At 44.5% G+C, this 23,538-nt stretch overlaps 1 protein-coding gene and 1 long non-coding RNA gene across 3 annotated transcripts in view; one reads left to right on the top strand and one right to left on the bottom strand.

Annotated features, from left to right (window-relative positions):
* Window positions 1-19,651, top strand: part of LOC140064646 (uncharacterized) — a 27,078-nt gene extending 7,427 nt beyond the window's left edge. Inside the window, exons 2-3 of one of the 2 annotated variants that reach the window (XR_011847789.1) lie at window positions 2,136-2,214; window positions 17,989-19,651. This is a non-coding gene — a long non-coding RNA (uncharacterized lncRNA). Of the gene's footprint in view, window positions 1-2,135; window positions 2,215-13,182; window positions 13,392-17,988 lie in introns of those variants that run through there. The other variant, XR_011847790.1, reaches the window with a different exon arrangement.
* LOC140064644 (coenzyme Q-binding protein COQ10 homolog B, mitochondrial-like) lies at window positions 19,122-23,538 on the bottom strand. Its single transcript, XM_072111736.1, has 5 exons — window positions 23,315-23,538; window positions 20,996-21,145; window positions 20,560-20,752; window positions 20,074-20,175; window positions 19,122-19,651 (listed from the first exon to the last, which is right to left on the bottom strand). Exons 1-5 carry the CDS (start codon window positions 23,428-23,430, stop codon window positions 19,490-19,492), a joined length of 723 nt encoding a protein of 240 aa, XP_071967837.1. The 5' UTR covers window positions 23,431-23,538; the 3' UTR covers window positions 19,122-19,489.

The following is a 23,538-nucleotide window of genomic DNA, read 5'->3' as shown; positions in this document are numbered from 1 at the left end:
GTTTCTAAGGGTCAACATGGTTACATTTATAGGAAATTATCTTCACACAGGAACATTTTTTTTTATTAACATCCAATTGAAGAAATGTTTATATATGGCAACTGAATTTAATTAAATGTAAATCCTCTGATGGGAATACCCCTTTAATCACTTGCCCCTCAGTTCGGGTATGAAATATGCTTTCCCCCTTTTATGCTAAATCTCCCAAAAAAAGAAATCACCTCCAAAGTTTTATTCAAATGAGCTGAGGAGGGTCATTTTTTGCCTGACTTGAATGACTTGTCCTTAGCATAGGTGTCAGGATTCGGGATCAGTGGATCCTCTGGACCACCGTGGGAGGTGGTACTAGCCGACACCTGGGACCGGAATTTAAGTGGCACCTGGTCTTCACCAGAGCCCACCGCAAAGCAGGATGGTCTTGCTGCGGCGGGTACCATCAGGTTGTTCCACAGATGCGACCAGCCCGCGTTGGCAGCCGAGGTCGAGGTACCTTAGCAGGAGACAGTCTCGTGGTCAGGTTTAGGCTCAGGGTTAGCGCAGGAGGCAAAGATGCAAGGTCAAGTCCAATCCTGGGTCAGCAACGGCTGGTCCAGGCAGATGGGAACAGGAACACAGGAATGGGACAAAGGAACACGGGAACACACAGGAACACAGGAACTCAGGAGCAGGAACACATAGGAACGCAGGAATATCACAGGGGAGCTTTCTCAATGGCATAGGCTCAAAGATCCGGCAGGGTTTGCAGGAAGAGGCAGGTTTAACCCCTTAACGCTCTGCGCCGTAGCTCTACGGCGCACAGGTACAGGGAGTGTATGAAGAGGGCTCACGGGCTGAGTCCTCTTCATACAAGGGTGGGGTTTGTTGCATATTGCAGCAAACCCCCACCGCTAATAACCGCTGTCGGTGCTTGCACCGATCGCGGCTATTAACCCTTTCAAAGTCGCCGGCGGCATTCAAAAGACGGAAGCGCGCGGGCGCCGCCATATTTATCACGATCGCCGCGCCCCCGAACGTCATCGGGGGGCGGCGATTGGTTGCCTCAGGTAGCCTCAGGTCTTCGTTTGACCCGAGGCTTAATGGCTTCTGCAGATTCGTTACAATGAGCCAGTGGTAGCAATGAAAACGTCGGCTCATTTCGCAAAAAATTACACCTCACTCAGCTCTGTGCGCCAAAGTATGAAAAAGTTATTAGCTTCAGAAGATGACAAAATGTTTTTTTTCTTTTTTGTACACATTCGTTTAATTTTTGAAAATGTATTAAAACACAATAAAACCTATATAAATTTGGTATTACCGCGATCACACCGAACCAAAGAATAAAGTAGGCGTGTTATTTGGAGCGAAGAGTGGAAGTCGTAAAAACTGAGCCCACAAGAACGTGAGCCCACATCTGGAATTTTGTTTCAGCTTCACAGTACACGGCATGTTAAAATAAATAACATTACGGGAAAGTAAAATTTTTACGCACAAAATAAGCCCTCACACAGGTCTGTACACGTAAAAATGAAAAAGTTATGGATTTTTGAAGGTGGAGAGCGAGAAATGAGCGAAAAAACCCTGCGTCCTTAAGGGGTTAAATCTTTTGAAGTGAGCACGTGTGCGCCCTAAGAGTCGGGAACGCATGCGCATGGTCAAGGAAGACGAAGCAGTAACCGGGACATGTAAGTTGTGCGAGGGCCATGCCAGTGGGGGGGACAGGAGCACGGGTGAGCCCGTGACCCGCGATATGGGTCGCCGGATCACCCATGACAATAGGCCTTTCATTCTTAGATCTGTCATGTCTGTTCTTAAATGTTCTTAGCTACAGTCTTGTGCTGGATTACAAACTTGTGGATTCATGAAAAGTGTCAGCAAACTCTAGTCTACTTATTCCTTTATACTTGACGGTATAGTATACAGGAAATATATGTAGTTAAAATACAGGCCATAAAATGTCCCTAAGAAAAATCCTGCTAATGTTGGTGTCCCAGTGCTTTTGTCCATTAGTGTAGCACAAAATGTGTCTTTGGAATCTGCTACCAGTAAGTTACATAATCCTTCATGGGAGATGTAGATACAATGGAGCTGGGGTAAAAAAAATATGTTCCGCATATAAGAATGTACATACATCACCTATGTCTATGTCTGACCACTAGGTGTCAGAGTAACATTGATTGAAGAACTTGTCAGAGGAAAAGTTAACTGAACCCGACCTCACATAAAGAGAACCAGGAGGTAACAATATATACCGTATATTCCGGCGTATAAGACGACCTGGTGTATAAGACGACCCCCCTACTTTCCTGTTTAAGATATATTCGCCGTATAAGACTACCCCTTTTCCAACGCATACAAAACACCGGTAAAAATTAAAAAAAAAACAGATTTGAATTTAACATGGTCCTTTTTTTAATGTAAATTCTTATGACATGCAGGTGTATAGCAGGAAAACTGTCGCTCATAAACATAAGGCAAACAACAACAACATTACCATTACAGCACAGCCCCCAGTAGTATACAGCACAGCCCCCAGTAGTATACAGCACAGCCCCCAGTAGTATACAGCACTGCCCCCAGTAGTATACAGCACAGCCCCCAGTAGTATACAGCACAGCCCCCAGTAGTATACAGCACAGCCCCCAGTAGTATACAGCACTGCCCACAGTAGTATACAGCACAGCCCCCAGTAGTATACAGCACAGCCCCCAGTAGTATACAGCACTGCCCCCAGTAGTATACAGCACTGCCCCCAGTAGTATACAGCACTGCCCAGCATTAAAAAAAAAAAAAAAAACTTATATACTCACCCTCCGGTGGCCCCGATGTGCGGCGCTGCTCCCCCGACGTCCGCGCCGTCTTCCATCTTCCCCGCAGGCGCCTAGTATGACGCGCCGCTGCTGACGTCATACTAGGCGCCGACCCGGGGAAAGACATGGCGGCGCCCAGCAGAAGAAAGAAGACGGCGCGGAAGACTGAAGACAGCACAGCGTGGACATCGGGGCCAACGGAGGGTGAGTATTTCCCCCCCGATGTCTTTTTGAGGCTGCCGGCAGCCATCGCTGTGCAAACACCCGCGATCGGTGCTAGCACCGATCGCGGGTGTTACCGGTAAGCCTTTGCTGCAATATGCAGCAAAGACAGGATGTATATCAATGGTACAACAATCTTTATTAAATCCAAAATACAAAGATATAAAAACAATTAAAAAGCACTAAATGTGCCAAAGTCCAGCGACCAACCCTGGGCACAATGCAAGAAAAGTCATAAATAAGGTATACATACCAGGACATCAGAGCCTGGTTTGGCTCAAAGCTACCAACAATTAAATAAAGACATAATCAAAATGCAATCATGTAAGTAACAATAAGGTTATAAGTAGCTTGGCCATTGAAGCAGTGATGACAAATAGTTACCTAAAGTGCATGGTGCAATCGGGGAGGGGGCTGGAGAAGAGGTTCCCCACGCGTATCGCCTGTGCTAGCAGGCTTCCTCAGGGGTAGTGTGAGTGATATATGCAGCAGATATATAAAGGATAGAGGGACCCACCTCCAAATGCAGCCACCCATACAGAACGCTTCCCAAGTCGGTCACTGACGTATCGGGAACCGGGGGTAGTGTTCCGGGGACCGGAAGTGACGTTTCGGGAAACCGGAAGTGACACTGCCAGCCGACGGTGGTTACCAGGTGCGCGTGTGCAGTGCCTGATGTGTTTTTGTGAATGAAAACAATATATGATAGTACAATGTCAATAGCGCATGCGCAAAGAAACGATACAGAGGCGCCGCCGTGGAACAGAGGTAAGTATCCAGTATAAAGTATCAGTTAGACAGATACTCATCAGGCAGCGAAATAATCATTAGAGCGAATATGTCAAAGAAGTGGATACAAGGGTGGACATCAGTCATATACAGATGTTGGTATAAGGCATACAGCAGAGGATTAATCCTCATAACTTAGATTGCGGCACAGAAATTGCCGACTTACAGGAATATATTCTTATTCAACGCAAAGAAAAAGGAGCCAAAAATATAGAGGCAAGTATATCAAAAGATAGACACAGAGGTAGACATCGATCATATATAGTATGGAGCATGGGGTACAAGTATAGAAGCATAACCCCCCGTGTGGATACAAGCCTGCTATAGTCGCATTCAAGTAAATATATATACAGGCAGAGGGATAATCCTCATGACGTCGAACGCGGCATGAAAGTTGCCGACTTACAAGAATAGGTGCCACGCAAGAGCAGGTGAGTAACACAATAATTTATTAAAGGTATTGTGAAAAGAACAAAAGACCCCAAGTCTGGGAAATTTTTTGCAATAGTAATAACTATGCATAAAGAAAACAGTGTGCTGGCTTGTAATAGAAGTCAATACGAGCCTAAAAAAGTAACATTAAATGTGAAAACTTAGATAGGCCAGGATTTGGTCCAAACTAAAGGTAAGTGAAAGAATATTGTGGTACATAGAATGGTAACAGGGGTGGTGCAAAGTAAGAAAACCACAGAGAATGTGTCTATATATTCAGCTCGCTATGCATAAGAGCTTACGAGACGCGAACCTGAAAAAGATGTGTAAATGACCGATTAAGGGATGTTAAATGAAATGATACAGCACCTAGCCTATACTAGGGCTAAGTGGTGTAATAAATGCGAAATGGTGGACATGCGGTGGGGGCTGCACTGGAGATGGGTCAAGTCAGAAATAACACATATAAATAAACATAAGAAGAGAATAGATAAAGATTAGTAATTAGTCACTTTGAGAAAGTATATATGTAAATTGATAGCTACATAACCTAAAATACCTTACTTATCAATGTACAATAAGCATATTAGAACATAACAGGTATGGAGACACCAGGAGAGCCAGGCGAAACAGGTCAGATGAAATGATCAACTCGGTTGGTCAAGAAGGTGAGTAAGGGACGAGTCCTTGCATCAGATGAACGTTATCGGGTACGTGATACCGGGAGTTTTAATCTCGATCCGGGATAGGAGGCAGAGTCCAATATTGTCGATAGTAGCATATGATGATCTCAAATACAGATGGAATCACTGTGAAAATATATGTGACAAATGTGAATAAACCAAATCTAAGGAAGATTGTCGGGTACGGCCATGGGTGCGCGATGCGCTCCTTCCTATGCCAACCTATTTTTGGGTTGGTGGGAGGAGCGGGTCGTGTACCCATTGGCCGTATTTCAAAACAATGTGGTGGGCTGGTACCGCTACATTGATGACATCTTGCTTATCTGGACGGGCACCAGGGAGGAGTATCAACTCTTTATTGATCTACTAAACGAGAACCCCTGGAATATTCGACTAACCTCTAAGATTTCTGAACACTCTGTTGAATTTTTAGATTTGAACATCAAATTAACAGATTGCACTCTTACAACCACTCTTTACAGAAAAGAGACCGCAACAAACAGCTTGCTCTCATTCACAAGCTTTCATCCGAGGCATTTGAGAGAGGGGATCCCAGTGGGACAGTTTCTGCGGATCAAACGCAACTGTACGAATCCAGACGACTTCAAGGTGAATGCAAAAGACCTGACAACTAGGTTTAAAACACGCCACTATCCCAAGAAGGTCATTTCAAGAGCTTTTATTCGAGCAAAGAACAGTGAGAGACATTCACTTCTTACGCCCCGTGTGCGCTTCCCTAATAACAAAATTCGACTGATCAGCACCTTCCACAATCAGTGGTCTGATGTCTACAAGATCTTGGACAACAATTGGGGCATTCTACTGAGCGATAGTCGGCTACACACACACATTTCAGATAAACCACAGATGGTGGCCCGCCGAGCAAGAAACCTCAAGGACATCTTGACATCTAGTCACTTCCAGCGACAGACAACACCCCTAGGGAGGGGACAACGACTGAAGGGTTCGTTTCCATGTGGGGGCTGCTCGATCTGTGATCGTATCTGGGTTCTCAATGAGACTTTTGTACACCCTAACAACCATTCTTCCCACAGATTAAAAAGTTACATCAACTGTAAATCAAGAGATGTGATCTATGCCTTGGTCTGTTCCTGCTCAAAAATATACGTTGGCCAAACTGGCCAGGAACTCAGAAGACGGGTTCAACAGCATCTGTCGACGATAACTACAGCAGCAAGAGACCAAACCAATGGTAAGACCCTAACCACAGTAGCCTCACATTTTCTCCATTTCCACCAGGGGAGGAATACGGGCCTGAAAGTCTGTGGTTTGGAGAGGGTTCACCGCAACATCCGAGGTGGCAGTTCCAACAAACGATTACTTAGGGCTGAGTCCAAATGGATATTCCAATTGGACACACTAGCACCCAAAGGGCTTAATGAAGATTTACTTTTTACTGGTTTTTATAAGGACTAGATCTACATTGCTTTAACTGTCTTTATTTACTCCATCCATCTTTAATTCTCACTCTACACCTACCTTCTATTATCTCACCCTGTTTAGCCTATTCACCACACCCCCACCCATGCTTGCACACCTCATTTGTAATCTCCCTTCACAACACATACTCCACCTACATGCAGTCCTCCCCCATACACCATCTCACCTTCCACTCTTCATCCTTCCCTCATTCACATCACTCCCTCATCCATCCACTACACCTACCCTCCATCCCCACTCACGTCCCACTCTCTCCCCACTCACTGCTTCTCCTCTCCGTCCCCCTATTCGCTATCTCATGCCCCTATTTTTCACTTTGAATGCACATGCACATGGTCCTCTTAAGAGTTTTTATTTGTCCTGGGACCTCTTCCTTAGATTTGGTTTATTCACATTTGTCACATATATTTTCACAGTGATTCCATCTGTATTTGAGATCATCATATGCTACTATCGACAATATTGGACTCTGCCTCCTATCCCGGATCGAGATTAAAACTCCCGGTATCACGTACCCGATAACGTTCATCTGATGCAAGGACTCGTCCCTTACTCACCTTCTTGACCAACCGAGTTGATCATTTCATCTGACCTGTTTCGCCTGGCTCTCCTGGTGTCTCCATACCTGTTATGTTCTAATATGCTTATTGTACATTGATAAGTAAGGTATTTTAGGTTATGTAGCTATCAATTTACATATATACTTTCTCAAAGTGACTAATTACTAATCTTTATCTATTCTCTTCTTATGTTTATTTATATGTGTTATTTCTGACTTGACCCATCTCCAGTGCAGCCCCCACCGCATGTCCACCATTTCGCATTTATTACACCACTTAGCCCTAGTATAGGCTAGGTGCTGTATCATTTCATTTAACATCCCTTAATCGGTCATTTACACATCTTTTTCAGGTTCGCGTCTCGTAAGCTCTTATGCATAGCGAGCTGAATATATAGACACATTCTCTGTGGTTTTCTCACTTTGCACCACCCCTGTTACCATTCTATGTACCACAAAATTCTTTCACTTACCTTTAGTTTGGACCAAATCCTGGCCTATCTAAGTTTTCACATTTAATGTTACTTTTTTAGGCTCGTATTGACTTCTATTACAAGCCAGCACACTGTTTTCTTTATGCATAGTTATTACTATTGCAAAAAATTTCCCAGACTTGGGGTCTTTTGTTCTTTTCACAATACCTTTAATAAATTATTGTGTTACTCACCTGTTCTTGCGTGGCACCTATTCTTGTAAGTCGGCAACTTTCATGCCGCGTTCGACGTCATGAGGATTATCCCTCTGCCTGTATATATATTTACTTGAATGCGACTATAGCAGGCTTGTATCCACACGGGGGGTTATGCTTCTATACTTGTACCCCATGCTCCATACTATATATGATCGATGTCTACCTCTGTGTCTATCTTTTGATATACTTGCCTCTATATTTTTGGCTCCTTTTTCTTTGCGTTGAATAAGAATATATTCCTGTAAGTCGGCAATTTCTGTGCCGCAATCTAAGTTATGAGGATTAATCCTCTGCTGTATGCCTTATACCAACATCTGTATATGACTGATGTCCACCCTTGTATCCACTTCTTTGACATATTCGCTCTAATGATTATTTCGCTGCCTGATGAGTATCTGTCTAACTGATACTTTATACTGGATACTTACCTCTGTTCCACGGCGGCGCCTCTGTATCGTTTCTTTGCGCATGCGCTATTGACATTGTACTATCATATATTGTTTTCATTCACAAAAACACATCAGGCACTGCACACGCGCACCTGGTAACCACCGTCGGCTGGCAGTGTCACTTCCGGTTTCCCGAAACGTCACTTCCGGTCCCCGGAACACTACCCCCGGTTCCCGATACGTCAGTGACCGACTTGGGAAGCGTTCTGTATGGGTGGCTGCATTTGGAGGTGGGTCCCTCTATCCTTTATATATCTGCTGCATATATCACTCACACTACCCCTGAGGAAGCCTGCTAGCACAGGCGATACGCGTGGGGAACCTCTTCTCCAGCCCCCTCCCCGATTGCACCATGCACTTTAGGTAACTATTTGTCATCACTGCTTCAATGGCCAAGCTACTTATAACCTTATTGTTACTTACATGATTGCATTTTGATTATGTCTTTATTTAATTGTTGGTAGCTTTGAGCCAAACCAGGCTCTGATGTCCTGGTATGTATACCTTATTTATGACTTTTCTTGCATTGTGCCCAGGGTTGGTCGCTGGACTTTGGCACATTTAGTGCTTTTTAATTGTTTTTATATCTTTGTATTTTGGATTTAATAAAGATTGTTGTACCATTGATATACATCCTGTCTTGCTTTTGTGGTTCATTACCTTTATTTGGGATGTTTATATGTCTGGGCTCCTTCTGCCCAGCTATTTTTTCATAGACCCGTTTTTGTTCAATGAATATGCAGCAAAGACTTACCGGCTATGGAGAGGGCTCAGCCCTCTCCATGCCGCCGTATAAGACGATTACCGGCGTATAAGACGACCCCAGAGAAGACAGAAGATTTTTCTGTCTTCAAAAGTCGTCTTATACGCCGGTATATACGGTATGATAAATTTTTTTTTTTATATTTACAGATATTTTACCATAGTTAAGATCGCAAGAGAATCCTTGTCTTCCAGGAGTCTCATTCAATTTTTAATTTCAATCGCCTGCAACCCCATCTAGGGTACACATGTTCATTGATGATTAAGGCTCCATGCACACATCCGCAGCAGTGAGCTAAGTGCCCGCTCCGCAAATCAAGGCAGGTATAGGTCCTGCTAAATCTTTTGTGGAGAGTCCACACAGCTAGGACACAGTGTGGGGAGATACAGAGCAGAACAGTGCTAGCTGCCTATGGCCACCAATAAGAGCTCAGCTTAAATTTTCCCACAGCTGTTTATAAAATGAAAGCTGAGCTCTTATTGGTTTCTATGTGCAATCAGAACAGTTTTACCTCAGAAACTAGATGATAAATCTCCCTCACAATGTCTATGGCGGCCGTGAGCTACCTGCTGTCATTGCGGATAGCTCACGTCTGCCTCTCCAGGACGTGTGTATGAGGCCTTAGTCTGCTGTCTAGCCTGTGCCCCTGCACATATACAAGCATCACTACCACCTTTGACATGGAAAACTTTTTAATATCACAAGTCCCATGTCACTCCACAGGTGAGATTAGAGCTGTTTAAGGCAAAGGTACAATCAGGGCCGGCTCCAGGTTTTAGTGGGCCCCTGGGCGACAGAGCTCTAGTGGGCCCCTTTATGGGCCGCCTTCCAGTAGTCACACTGCCCCCCCTCCCCCGCGTGGACACACGGCCCCTCATCCCCATGTACACATCCCCCCTCCTGTATACACACTGCCCCCCCCTCCTCCCCCTGTATACTGCCCCCCTCCTCCTATATACACACTGCCCTCCTCCCCCTGTATACACACTGCCCCCCTCCCCCTGTATACACACTGCCCCCCTCCCCCTGTATAATACACACTGCCCCCCTCCTCCAGTATACACACTGCCCCCCCTCCCCCTGTATACACACTGCCCCCCCTGTATACACACTGCCCCCCCTCCTCCTGTATACACACTGCCCCCCTCCCCCTGTATACACACTGACCCCCCTCCTCCTGTATACACACTGCCCCTCCCCCTGTATACACACTGACCCCCTCCCCCTGTATACACACTGCCCCCCTCCCCCTGTATACACACTGCCCCCCCCTGTATACACACTGCCCCCCTCCTCCTGTATACACACTGCCCCCCCTCCTCCTGTATACACACTGCCCCCCCTCCCCCTGTATACACACTGTCCCCCCTCCTCCTGTATACACACTGACCCCCCTCCTCCTGTATACACACTGCCTCACCCCCCTCCACCTCCTGTATACACACTGCCCCCCCCCTGTATACACACAGCCCCACATGTTCTCCCCCTTCCCTGGCCCTTGTTATGTCTCTCCCCCCTCACCTCACAGATACAGGTCTGTGTTGTCACTGCTTTCCCCGGCACGTCATGTGACCATGATGTCATCACAGGTCCTTCAGCCTCTGCAGCTCCTGCCGGGGAAAGCAGTGACTGCACATGTACTTATCGCGATCTGTGTCCGGAGGACACAGATCGTGATGAGAGAGGAAAGGAACCTCCCGGGCAGCGGGGCAGATGTCCTGCTGACCCGGGGGCCCGAGTGGGCCCCTCCAGTACCCCGGGGCCCCGGCACTTGTCCGGGTTAGCCGGGTGCTGGCGCCGGGCCTGGGTACAATTTAACTTATGGAGATTTACCCTCAAAGCCAAGCATGATAAATCATAAATCCAGACACCGTGATTGTGGTATCTTCTTGTTATCCATGAGCTCCTTCCTTCTAAAACCAACTTTAAAAATTATGCAAATGAGCCAAAAGGGCTTACCAGAGCCCCTCTGTGCTGTAGCTTTACAAGCTGTTACACTTTCTCAACACCCCCAGAGTTGATTTTAGTAGAAAGGAGGCCATGGATAACAAATAACAGACCATTACCACAGTTATGGTGCCTGGTTTATCCATGCTTGATTTTGATCAACCACACTACAAGGTGCAAGACAGTCGTTACAAGGTGTCTTCACTGTGATGCAAGTGATGTTTCCACGTCATCGTAGAGAACATGAGGAATATTCCATTCACATCAGGGGTGCATTTATTCAGTGGGCACAATGTGGGTATTATTTCTTATGATCAGGGGGCAACAATGTGAGTAATTTCTGATAGTGGTGCATAATGCAGACAATTTTTGCTTTCCTCTCCCCAAAAGACAATATATAAAAGTAGATTAAAATAGGTGAAAAATACAAAACACCTTGCAAAAAAGCAACCAATGTAACAGCAACATAGATATAGTTCTTGGAAATAATACAATAAAAAAAAACAAAAAAACCCAAACCTGTTTAAGCTTTGGAGCTACTTAACCTAAATATATCAGAAATATCAATTATCAGATTGTGTTTCTCCTTTTCCCTGGGCTTGCTGTTAGGGGTAAAGATGGGTAAGCATGGGACAGGGAGTGAGGCCAATTTTCCCTCCACAAATTGTTTTTAATGGAAAGAGAACAATTTGTTTTGTGAACTGAGACAAATCATGTTTGCCTTGAACGGTACAACTACAGAGAGATTATATAAATAGGGAGGCTATATTTGGCAGTGGTTTTGAAAATCCCCTGGAAATAGCATACAGGCATTGTGTAACTATAGCCAGCCTTAAACCTGTGATAGATAGGAGAGCTAGACATATGGGAAGCGCTAAGTGCAGCACAGCTGTTTCATTCACATGCCCTCGATACCAATATGCACCCAGTGCCAAGATAGTGCCAGGAACACTGCTAACTAGTCCCTGCACTCAGCTCCTGCCATCCATATAGAAAATCCCTGCTCTCAGCTCCTGTCATCCATATAGTGGATCCCTGCACTCAGCCCCTACCGTCCATATAGAGGATCCCTGTGCAACACCCCTGCCAATGCAGTGTATTGCGAAATACTGCTCCTAATAGATGTAATACCATATTTCCCCTAAAATAAGACCTCCCCTGGAAATAAGACCTAGCGGCAACCATTGCTACAGCCCCCCCCCCCTCCTCCCCCCATACATTAGTATTAGTGGATCATTTAGATACAACAAGAGGTTGTGCCATACATGGGTGACAAATTCATGTGATAAAATCACTGACTGTTACACTGTAAATGTGCTACGAGCAGCTACCCAGACATTAAGGTGTAATTGAGGAAAATTCTATGGCTAAACATGAGAGATTGGGGCCAAGGATTCTAATAGCAATGGAGGCACAAAAAATTCAGCATGAAATACAGGGTTTGGACAGTTAGAAGGATATTAGAGAAGTAGATTTTTTTGTTGAAGAATAAATGTGAATAATTTTTCATGGAAAGTAAGACATCCTCGGAAAATAACACCTAGTGGCTCTTTAGGAGCAAAAATTAATATAAGACACCTTTTTTTTGGTTGGGGAAAGACAGTAGGAAACATTGAGCTTGATCACCTCAGTGAGCCTTCAAGCATCTATAAATGATAATGCATACACATAGGGGCACATTTACTTACCCGTCCCGTTGGCGCCGCCGATCCGGAATGTCCAACGAGGATTCTGAGCTGCCGCGATTCACTTCCCCGCTCAGGTCCGCCGGAGTTCACCATCTTCTTCCCGGTGTATGTGAGTGCTGATCTTGCAACACAATTTGAATTTTAAATTCTGAATCAGTCGGGTTGTCCGACGTCCACGCCCCCCGATTTGTGTTGCATGAAAGCCGGTGCCGATGCGCCAAAATCCGATTGCGTGCAGCAAAATCCCCTGTGCAAATCAGGGCAAATCAGAAATATTCGGGAAAACCGACAGAAATACGTCCGACGGACCCTTAGTAAATGTGCCCCATAGGTACAAATCTCCAGGACCAATACCCATTGACATTAAATGGTTGCCAAGTCATTTTCAAAACTGTCATTCACATGATACAAGCCAACTATAGACTAAGCATTACTAAGCACCACAAAAAGCATCTGATTTAACATGTTCAAGCAGGACTTGCCCTCCTGATACTTTAATACAATATTCATTGGCAAAGACATAACCCAGCAGCGTATGCGAACAAGTGTCAAGACTCCTGCCACCTCCTGATCAGACCGGAGCAGCTTAACATTAAGACGCTGGTTATCCACCTTAATCTGGGTATTTCTGGATCCGAGCAGTGAAACTGCTATAAAATGTGTGTGTGATAGGAGGCCGCGCATTTAACATCTGACTTGCTGTCACCAAGGCCATTATTTGCACAAAGGCTGAATACATAAGATGCAGCTCAAAGCACATTGGGGTAGATTTACTTACCCGGGCCCTGCGCAATCCCCACTGTGCGTTGTCCACTAGAATGCCCATCTGCCGCGATTCATGAAGATCGTGTGCCCGGTTTCCTGCATGTGTCGCTTCCCCAATCAGGTCCGCCGGAGTTCACCTTCTTCTTCCTGGTGCATGTAAGTGCATTGTCTTGCGACACAAATTGAATTGTTAAATCCCACGCGTAGTACGAATCCGTCAGATTGTCCTAGGCCCCCCCCCCCATTTGAGTCACGTGAAAGCCGGCGCGATTGCGAGAAAAAACGATTGTGTGCGACACAATTCCCGACACGATCCCCGAAAAATCGGGAAACCCGACAGAAATGCGTCCGCGGGACCCTTAGTAAATAAGCCCCATTGTGTTTCCGTCTGTTGTAAGGATATGATGGAAGGATTCCTGACGTGTCCTTTCATTGGAGGGTACAGTGGGATATATCCCACTGTTCCTCCCCTGAAAGTGGGAAGAGGAGTGAACAGCGGCAGACAGTGATTGGTTTCTGTCAGTGTTCAGGTTTGACGAGAGGAGGACGAGACTGTCCTTAAAAGGACAGTGACAAAACCCGGGACCTCCCTGAGGATATACATCACTTAGCAGGAGGGAGCGATACATGTTTATGGATACGCTCAGGGTATATAATAGTAGCATATGAAAAAATGCCATGTAAATGTAGCCTTAATTGCCCATGTGCTTTTACTGCCTTGTGGATAATTCCTCAATACTCATCAAGTGATTCAGCACTCCTGCTACCTACTTTTGTACATGTTTGAGCTCTGCTGAAAAGGAGAAACAGCTTCCTATATCTCAGCTTTGTAAGGATTAGTTATGATAAGACTGAGTCATGTGAGGTTTAAAAGTGGTGGACCAGTTCACTAAAAAAAATGACCAAACGCTAGTGAGATAACCCCTAGAAATTCCCAAGCCACATGAGAATACATTCCCCTTCACTATAGCTATGAGAAATACAATGGACAGTTCCCTGATGTGTCCTACATGACAGGTATTGGCCCTGTTACAATTTATTTATTGGGATCAGGGGGATTCAGACTTGGGGAATGATCATTACCTCTTGTCAAAGTAAACTCTTCACCTCAATCCTTGAAGAAAACAGGAATAATAGTTAAAGTGACCTTGGACGTCACAAGTGCGTTTGTTTTTCCATATTACGCAGGTTGGCGACGATGCATGGCAGGATGGAAATGAAAGAGCTTACTTTAAGTAAATGTTACATTGAAACTTGCATCCAGCATTGTACTTACTATATTATACACTTTTAATTCATGGTCGATAGTGGGCTCCTATGAAGACTCCTATGGAGGTCCCATAATTATTTTAAACTATGCTAATAGACAGAATGGAGCCTGCACAGAGGTATCTATGGCCCCTGCACCTCTGACTGGTGGCTTTATATAGTTTCCATGGAGAACTCCATAACCCCTGGATGCCAACCACAAGGGGAGATTTTCTATACCTCCTTCTTTTCTCACTTTTTATACTGTAGGTTTCATTTATTGCACAAGAAAAACTAAATGCACTTTAACAAACAAGTATTTGGTACAAAAAGACTTCTGAATGGGGCCCCCATCACCCCCTCAGAAAATATATAGGGGCATATTTACTTTTACCCGGTCCTGTCGCGATCCCCGAGGTGCGTTGTCCGACGAGGATGAAGTCCGACGCCCGATATCCTGCATGTGTCGCTTCCCCTCTGAGGTCCGCCGGAGTTCACCTTCTTCTTCCTGGTGTAGGTGAGTGCATGTCTTGAAACACAATTTGACATGTTAAATCCTGCGCGCTGTCTGAATCCGTCGGATCGTCCGACGGCCCGCCCTCAAATTTGTGTTGTGTGAAAGCCGGCACAGATGCACCAAAATCCGATCGTACGTGACAAAAAACCCTTCTAAATACGGCGCACATCGGAAATCGTTGGATATTCCGAAGATAGTGTTTCCGCGGACCCTCAGTAAATGAGCCCCATATACTTTTATATAGACACTTTTATACACTTATGCGTTCACATTGATGCACTGATATATACATTTACACAGATCTGTCCCAGTAGCTGTGAGAGAGAACAGCTATCCTACCTCACACCCCCATACAATCTCTCTTTGGTAGTGGCTTATCTTCTGAAGTACAAAGGGGTTGGAAGTTCAAACCCAAAATTGTGGGAAAGTTAGGCGGCTCCCATACAGAGTAGATGATTTTGGGCAACATACATCAAATTTCTATGGTCAGCTTCATTTCTGGTTCCTGTTGCATTGTATTGTCCTTACAATGGAGGGCTAGGATCAGGGACGTAACTAGGAGAGGCAGGGCCCCGTAGCAGACTTCTGAACACTGTAGGCCCCATAGCGGCTGCTATGGCTGCTACCACTGTAGTTACGCCCCTGGCTAGGATATCCATATCCCACTGTGTGCACTGGTCAGACAGAGGAAAAAAGGATGCGGACAGATGACCACTCACTGTATATATGGGGTAAAATGGTCACTATCGTGATGATGTTAGAAAGGCGGCAGCAAGTTGCATATAACCTGTTCTTAGTGGGGATAAATTTGACTCTACTAAGCAAAGTGTTGTCCACTTTCAGAAAATAATTGACATTATTTGTGTAAAGAAAAGTTATACAGTTTTCCAATATACTTCCTGTAATGTAATTCCTTGCGGTTTTCTAGATCTCTGCTTGCTGTTCTGCTATAGAAAACTTCTATTTTTACTTCTAGTGGGTAGAAATCTGTCCATGGTTATGTCACCCGGGTGCACGGCTCGTTATATCCATGGTCATGTCATGTCACACGGGTGCACGGCTTGTTATATCCATGGTCATGTGATGTCACACGGGTGCACGGCTAGTTATATCCATGGTCATGTGATGTCACACGGGTGCACGGCTTGTTATATCCGTGGTCATGTGATGTCACAGGGGTGCACAGCTCGTTATATCCATGGTCATGTGATGTCACACAGCTCTGGTTACTCTTTGTGAGGGCTCATGCACCTGTGTGACATCACATGACCATGGACTGATTTCTGTATTTATAGAATTACAGCAAACAGAGATGAAGTATAAAAGTGGGAGGAATTGATACAGAAAGCATATTGGAAAATTTTATAACTCTTGCTTACACAAAGCATATCCATTATTTGCTGAAAGTGGACAACCCCTTCAAAAGACAACAATGGCCTTGATACTTTGACTAGGGGCCCCTGTGTATTACATTATTATTGCATAATTTAGAAAATAAAAACCACGCATTGTATATGCTAATGATTCATCTGTTCTTGTCTGACAAATTTATACAGTTAGTAATGCAAAGGTGGAGCATTCAAAAAATGTCACCATCCAACTTTTCAGCAGATGTCCGTCACGTGTAAGTTGTAACTATTGTTTCCATTATACCTTTATGACTGTAGAAGGCTACTTCATAAATACTTTGTATCACATTGCTAATCCCAAAAATGGATAGACTCACATCTTCTACAGGTGTCTAGAACCAAGGATGTAGACAACAAATCCATCCACTTTATAGAGCCTTCTGTGACCTGCTTAATCAGTGCCCTTCAACTTCAGAAGATATGGGAAATATTAGAAGGTACATGGACACCCCAAGCACCGGCCTGCGTACATCTACATCCTAAAATCGGACTGACCAGTATTTGATTTATATATTGTAGCCAGATGTACATTTTATAAACAGAACTCAAAATCACCCAACCCTTCTAATTTTTACAGATAGCATTTTCGGGGTCTATGCCAGGGACTTCACGTTACGGAATTGTTGGGGTATTTCTTAACCTACCCAGAATGCCCTTTGAATAGCACTAATTGAAATAGACGTCAGTGCACCGCATAGCAGAAACCACTGCCAAGATGTCACCCAGCTGTCTTCCACTACCACTTGCCCGGATATTACCAAGCCTCCTGACCTTAGCCAATAGTGATAGGTCCTAATGCTGGAGCACAGCCGCTGGCTGCAGATTTACCTGACTCACATGTATCACTAAGTATCTAGGAGAATCTCCAGGATTAGTTACATAACCTTCTGCGTCCTCAGGCACAGACATCAAGATAAATCCTCCTTGTCTGCTCTCTGTTCCCTCCGTAAGAGCGGCCCAATTATTATTGTCTCTATGACAACTTTAGTAATTGGTAAAGCAGAACCCACCTGCATTAACATGACCCGCTTGGCAATTATTAAGGGTTACTATTTCTAGATTTGGGCTAGATCCCATCCTTTGGCCCCCACGTTCCGTCTACATAGCTCAGAACACCCCTCGCGCTAATTCCTGCTGACCTTTGAATGTCCAAGACTCAGGACTCAGCGGAGTTCATTCATGTGCCTTAGTTTGAGATCAGAACATTCTTTGGATGAAGTACAAGGGGTGTTAACGCCTGCAGTCTGTACTAGACGCCTGCCAGAATAAACTTGCCGTTCCAGCTGGAACATTAAAGTTTGTGAGGGATGAATAATCTTCATAATCGTATTGTATATTCACCCAGAATGTAATATATAAATCCTATAGAATGAAATAACTACGGTATCCTAGAAGGGCCACTTAGTGAACAGATGTTTTGGAGTGCACCCCTCCCCCAAAACAATCACAGCATTGGCTTTGTGTAAGGTTAAGAGCATGTCCGTTCCTGTATCTGTATACACTAGATAAGACGTAGGAGCCCTAAGCGTCAGATACCTTTATAGTAACATTAGTATTATGCCATCTTCTATCATTTCAGTGGACGCAGGACTGGCACTGGAGAAGTGAAGTGTTGGCATGGATGAAGACTGGGATTATGGAAAATGATATTAAGCACAGCTGATATAGCCCTTGCCAGCTGAAGAACTGAGCTCTCATCTATGTAACATGAGCCAACAGGAAGGGTTATTCAAGTGTATGCTCATCCCCACTATGTAAGGAGAGTCTGTATGGCTCGCTAGTATGCAGCGGAGCAGCCCACCTTCTGCCAGAGAGCAATGCATTTAGGTGTCAAACCAAGGAAGTGAGAGTGCGGTATTGAGGAGCACTCACAGCTCATGGATAGTATATCCAAGCTCCATCCACTAAAAGCACCCTTGTCCATGAGCCCATATAGCTGGGAAATAGTCACAACTTTCTGCTCTCTTTTGCCAAAAGGTTCATGTGCTCTCCAATGTACATTACTGAATAGAATGCAGTTGTACCAAGAACTGTGCTGGGTTAAAGGAAACCTACCACCACGGATCTATCCATCTATCTATTGGTAGGCGGAACACAAGACACTAATGGGGCCCCCAGTAGCCTCTTGAGAAAATCTGCATATTAGCGGAATTAAACTGTATAAATTTCCCTTAACACAGCCCAATTGTGTTGTTGTAGCATTGTCATTGGACATTCTTTTTTAGGAGAGGGAGTGTTATGTACCAAAACCAAATAAAAGATAGGTAATCTCTTCAGAAGATGGAGACAATTGAAACAATAACAAAGCAGGTTCATTCTGTGAAAAAGATGGTAGAAACTGGGTCCATTTGATCTAGTTACATCCCACATAGTGCCTAGGGTCTCAACTCATCATATGCACAACACCTTATACCCAAGCAATGCATACAGATTATCTGTGTACATTGTGCACCAGGGGTAACTTGCTAAACAGCACATGTATTATCTGATGGTAATCACTTTGTTAAGATTCTTGTGTGTGAATTCTTGCCAAGCCTAGTTTAAAGGGTCAATGAGCAAGTGTAAACCAGCTTTACCATTCAAATTAGATAGGTTCATTATGTAAGGATAGGAGAGGGCGACTTCAATACAGATTATGGGAGAACGAACGATCAGACATGTTTGATTCAACAAGTAACTGCATTATACCATTAATGAAAAGCCTCGCACTGATTTTACTATTAAATGTGTTCAATTTTTATTTTGGATAGATTAAAAAAAGAAAAACAAATTGAATTTCCCTAAAACATTATATACATACATTGTGTTTTGAAAGGCGTAAAAATACATTGCTGTCACACTGTTCATAAAAATAAAGTTTGGACAGTACAATAATCACTTATATTACATCAAAAACTGCACAGTATTAAAGTATTAAATAGGTTTCCTTTGTTGTAAATAAGTTAATTATTTAAGAAGGTCTCATTTAAATAAAGATATAAATAAAGACGTTTGTGCAAAGTCTTGATGTGGTCCGGTTTCGAGGTGTACAATATAAGGTGTGCCGATCCATAGGACCGATTAGAAAGTGAAGAAGTTCATTAGCGCACGACTCGGAGCTTAGCTGCCTGTACTGAAAGGGCCCGTTGTCCGTACGTTCTGGCTGCTCGGTTTTCAAACGCTGTGACCATCTGCTTGGCTACCTCATCGAAAAAGACGGTGGCCAGATGAGAGTGTAGAAGAGATTTGAACTCGAATGACACCTGAAAAGAAAATATGAACACAGCGATAAGTCCGATGCAGGAATCTGGAGCAAAGTGTACATCACCCTTTGCCTAGAATGTAAATTTTATCTTCCAAAAGGTCCTCCAGATATTACAAAACTATTGGACATGTAGTTTCAATACGGCTTTAAAGCCACCATGGCTTGTGTGCACGGCCAGAAATTACAACTTTTTTTGCGCCTTCAAGTGGATTAACTATAGACTTACCCATAACGTTATAGCATAATGCTAACCTATGGGGAGGGAGTAGCATGATTCCCACAAAGTGCACCCAGACATATGCCCCCTAATATAATGTACTGGCTTTAGGTAGCGGGCAGGGATTTGGACATGCAATGTCGAACCATGCACAGAATGAAAAATGTACCCACATACATACAAAAAGTTTAAACACTACTTACAAAAAAGTCAAGTGTGCAGGTGTCCTGTCGTCCAGGCAGTCCTGGGCCAAATCTCCACACTGTTTCAAGATGACTAAAGAGCTTCCCATCATTGCAGACAGCCTGTACCAGAGAGAAAAAAAGGAGAATAATGAAATATAAAAGGGGAGTGTATTCTAAGAACTGGGTAAAAGGGAGAGGAGCTTTGTTTTATAGCTTCTGACTAAATGAAAGTTTCCAATGGAACTTTCACAACTAACTATTTGCCGATCAGTAGATGGCTCTAAGATTTATGGAGAACAAAGTTCAAACCATGTAGCAGACACTGGTTTGGCTGTACAAAGTACAATGACATGGAGAGTTCTCCAGAAACCCTGCGTCATTCTCTTACACCGCCTTTCACTTTATACAAAGGGTGTGAATGCCCAGGTCATGCCAAGACAAGGAGATCAAGAAAAATATGACTGCCCAATTTAGAACAACTCAGGCTAAATAAGGCAAACTTACCCGTATCTGATGATTGGGTTTAACGTATATCTCAGATGTGTAGCGTTCCACGATGGGTGGGAAGCCCACCTCCAGCTCAGCGCGGGTCACACCATTGCGGGAGGACAGGACTTTCGAACTCTTGCACCAAGGTACAAACATCTTGTAGTCTTCCACTTTTGCAACAATGTCAAACATCTGATCTATGGAATACCTGTAATAAAAAGAGACAGGACATAGGTTTTAGATATTTTGTATAGTCAGAAAAGCTCATATTGTTCTGCACAGTTTTGGCTTCCTATAGAGGGCAGCCCTTATGGCACATAACATCTCATATCCTGCAAGGAAAACAGTATTTCCAATCTGGCCCCAGCCTTAGGATATCTGCCTTCTGCAAACCCTATACAAAGAGCACAGAGATCCACTGCATTAAAATTATACTCATTCAATTACTTACCCCAAGACTTTGGATTCAGTATAGTCTATCCTTTTGCTTCCCAAGAAGGGAGTCGCTAAATTCAGGAAGGACCGTGACTGCACTTGTACAGGAGAGGGTAGAGGTAGTCGTGTAGATTGTGAAGCCAGAATGCCGCAGGAGCTCAAATGTCTGAAATAGAAGTAAAATATAAGGAATGTCAAATGAAATTCACACTGGGGGTCACAGGTCTTGTGCGTTAGTAAAAATACCACAGATGCCTCCGCCACGGAGGGATAGAATTTCATCCACCAGCTGGAATTTCACTGCACAGGTCATTTCATGTGGACCTGCAGCTCCTTTCATTTGTAACTAGGAAGACTAGTTTCTACATGGGAGCCATTATCTGTGACGTTCCTCTTCTACCATCCCCCTCCAAGAGGCCAACTGAGGGGAACACGCCCTACAGAGTCCTGCATCCTGTGATACTACTACTCCTAGTGTTAGGGGTTGTGGTTTCACAGCTTAGTGCTACAGGATGCAGACCCCCAGCCTACACCTTATGGTAGGATCACACAGGCTCTGGGGTGGTGGGGAGAATTGTGCGTAAACGGCATTTCCCAGAACAGAAGGAATTGTTCTTGCTTTCTGTGTGAGTCACCGTGTCCTGAAAACGGGGAATGCACTTCCCCTCCAGGAAATGTGATCAACTTCACACTACAATTCACCCTCCGCAGAGAACTTATTGTCTTAGGGATGGAGTAGAGATCCATGGGTGGTAATATATATTACATAACTGTTGCTGAGGTGACAGCTATTCCATCCGACTCCCCTGTAGACATGCACACTCAACCAAGCCGAGTGTGCATGATCTGCACAGGGAGGGATACACATTACCGCTGTGACAGAACTAATACCCAAGAACAAAGGGATCAAAAATTAAGCTTATGGATCTTATGTACCCGAACAGGGGAGCGATATATATCATGTGCAAGATAGAAAACCCTGCTATTAAGCTGGTATCACTTGTGGTAAACCTACTCAGCCCAAAATGACAAATCTCATGTGAAAAAGAAGAATTTGGGGTGGTTTTAATAGAAGGGACTGACCAAATCATGACTACAATATGGAGCTGCTGATTTATACAGAAGGGATTTCTTACATCAGATCACTAGAGTGATCGAGTCCTGTGCATTGTGGTCATTCAGCTTAATCCCACCAGTGCACAGTCTTTTCACTGACCGACCACATTTGTTTTTCGCTGGTCTATAGCTTTAAAGTTGATGTCTAAAATTTCAGGCACACACAGGATTTGCTCAGATATGGGTGATGTAGAGTCTGTGCATCTGGCTATAGATTCAGATGATAAACTTGTATCTATGGACATCTGATGTCCCCAACACACGCAGAACTGGAAATGACTCCAATAAAATAAGTCATATCAAATAAAGCCAACTGCCAAAATTTTTGCAGTACAGAATGTTCAGAAATCGGGTGAGAATAGTAAAACTTTCCCCTACAGGGGCCTCGTCACATGAGAGTCACGAGTTTGAAAAGAAAATGCAGTCTGGTGCCAGTTCCAAGAATCCTCACACTGCGCCCGCCCCTCCCTGCACGTCACTATCTCACAATACGAATGCCTATTCTCTGACGTGGCTGATACCAGTGAATGAGCCGGTCCCCACCTTGCTCACTACTGGGGGAGGTGGGTGGTATAACAACGGGGAACCGATATCATGTTAATGTTCCTAGAAATTGAGGTGGTAATTGGATTTGTTCTGGTTTATGGAGGATCACCATATGTAAAAGAAGAGCAGGGATGTGTTACATAATGATGCCCATCTATACACCCGACACAGGATAACTTCTCCATAACCAGAATGCCATCAGAGACGACCACCTGTGTCAGGCAAGAGAGCGGGACAACATACCTATAGGACCCCCAATAGGCCAATAGGGGGTGCTACGTAAGTAATAGAGGACAGCCCCAATCCATCCAGATACAAGTTACACCAGGCAGTATACAAGAGCCCGATGCCACTTAGAGGAGGTGTATACAGCAGCGGGCACTGCCCAGGACCCTAATCCATGTGATAGTGATAATCGTGCAACAATGTAACCACAAGTGTGATACAACTTATACATAGTTATAATAGAAGAAGTGGTGGCCTACGGGAGATGCTGGTCCCATGATATAACATACATGGAGATTATATACACTTCATATAACGTTATATTATCACTTCCTGCCCCGCACCCCACACATTGCATGGCTGTAACCGGAAGCCACGACCCCCCTCTGCCAGCTCGGTGCATGTGGGTGGTCGCCATAGTAGTAATGTAGTATAGTAATGCTCTCACCTCAGCCCCTGCTGCTTGTTACTGCTCCTCCGCAGCGCCGCATTGCACGGTCGGCTCTCAGCCTCCAGCAGGGCTCGTAGTAGGGCAGTGGAGCTTCTCCCGCAGTGTCCGGCCATGGCTGCTGATAATGTGACGGTAACGCACGCGTTCTCCTGTTCCCGGCTTCTGCGGTAATGAGCCGGTTCCTCCTCAGCCGCTTACTTTCCTTCTACGGACAAAGAGCG

Source organism: Engystomops pustulosus, chromosome 6 (assembly GCF_040894005.1).
Source record: "Engystomops pustulosus chromosome 6, aEngPut4.maternal, whole genome shotgun sequence".
Lineage (NCBI taxonomy): Eukaryota > Metazoa > Chordata > Amphibia > Anura > Leptodactylidae > Engystomops > Engystomops pustulosus.
The sequence above is the reverse complement of the archived record's forward strand: the minus strand, read 5'-3'. Positions and strand labels throughout refer to the sequence as shown.

What these genes read in the sequence shown, in the direction of transcription:
- LOC140064644 (XM_072111736.1), bottom strand. Translation starts at nt 23,430, where the DNA reads ATGGCCGGACACTGCGGGAGAAGCTCCACTGCCCTACTACGAGCCCTG. An exon ending in AACAAGCAGCAGGGGCTGAG is followed by an intron (nt 21,146 to 23,314) that starts GTGAGAGCATTA and finishes CTTCTATTTCAG; the next exon opens with ACATTTGAGCTCCTGCGGCA. An exon ending in ACTGAATCCAAAGTCTTGGG is followed by an intron (nt 20,753 to 20,995) that starts GTAAGTAATTGA and finishes TTTTTATTACAG; the next exon opens with GTATTCCATAGATCAGATGT.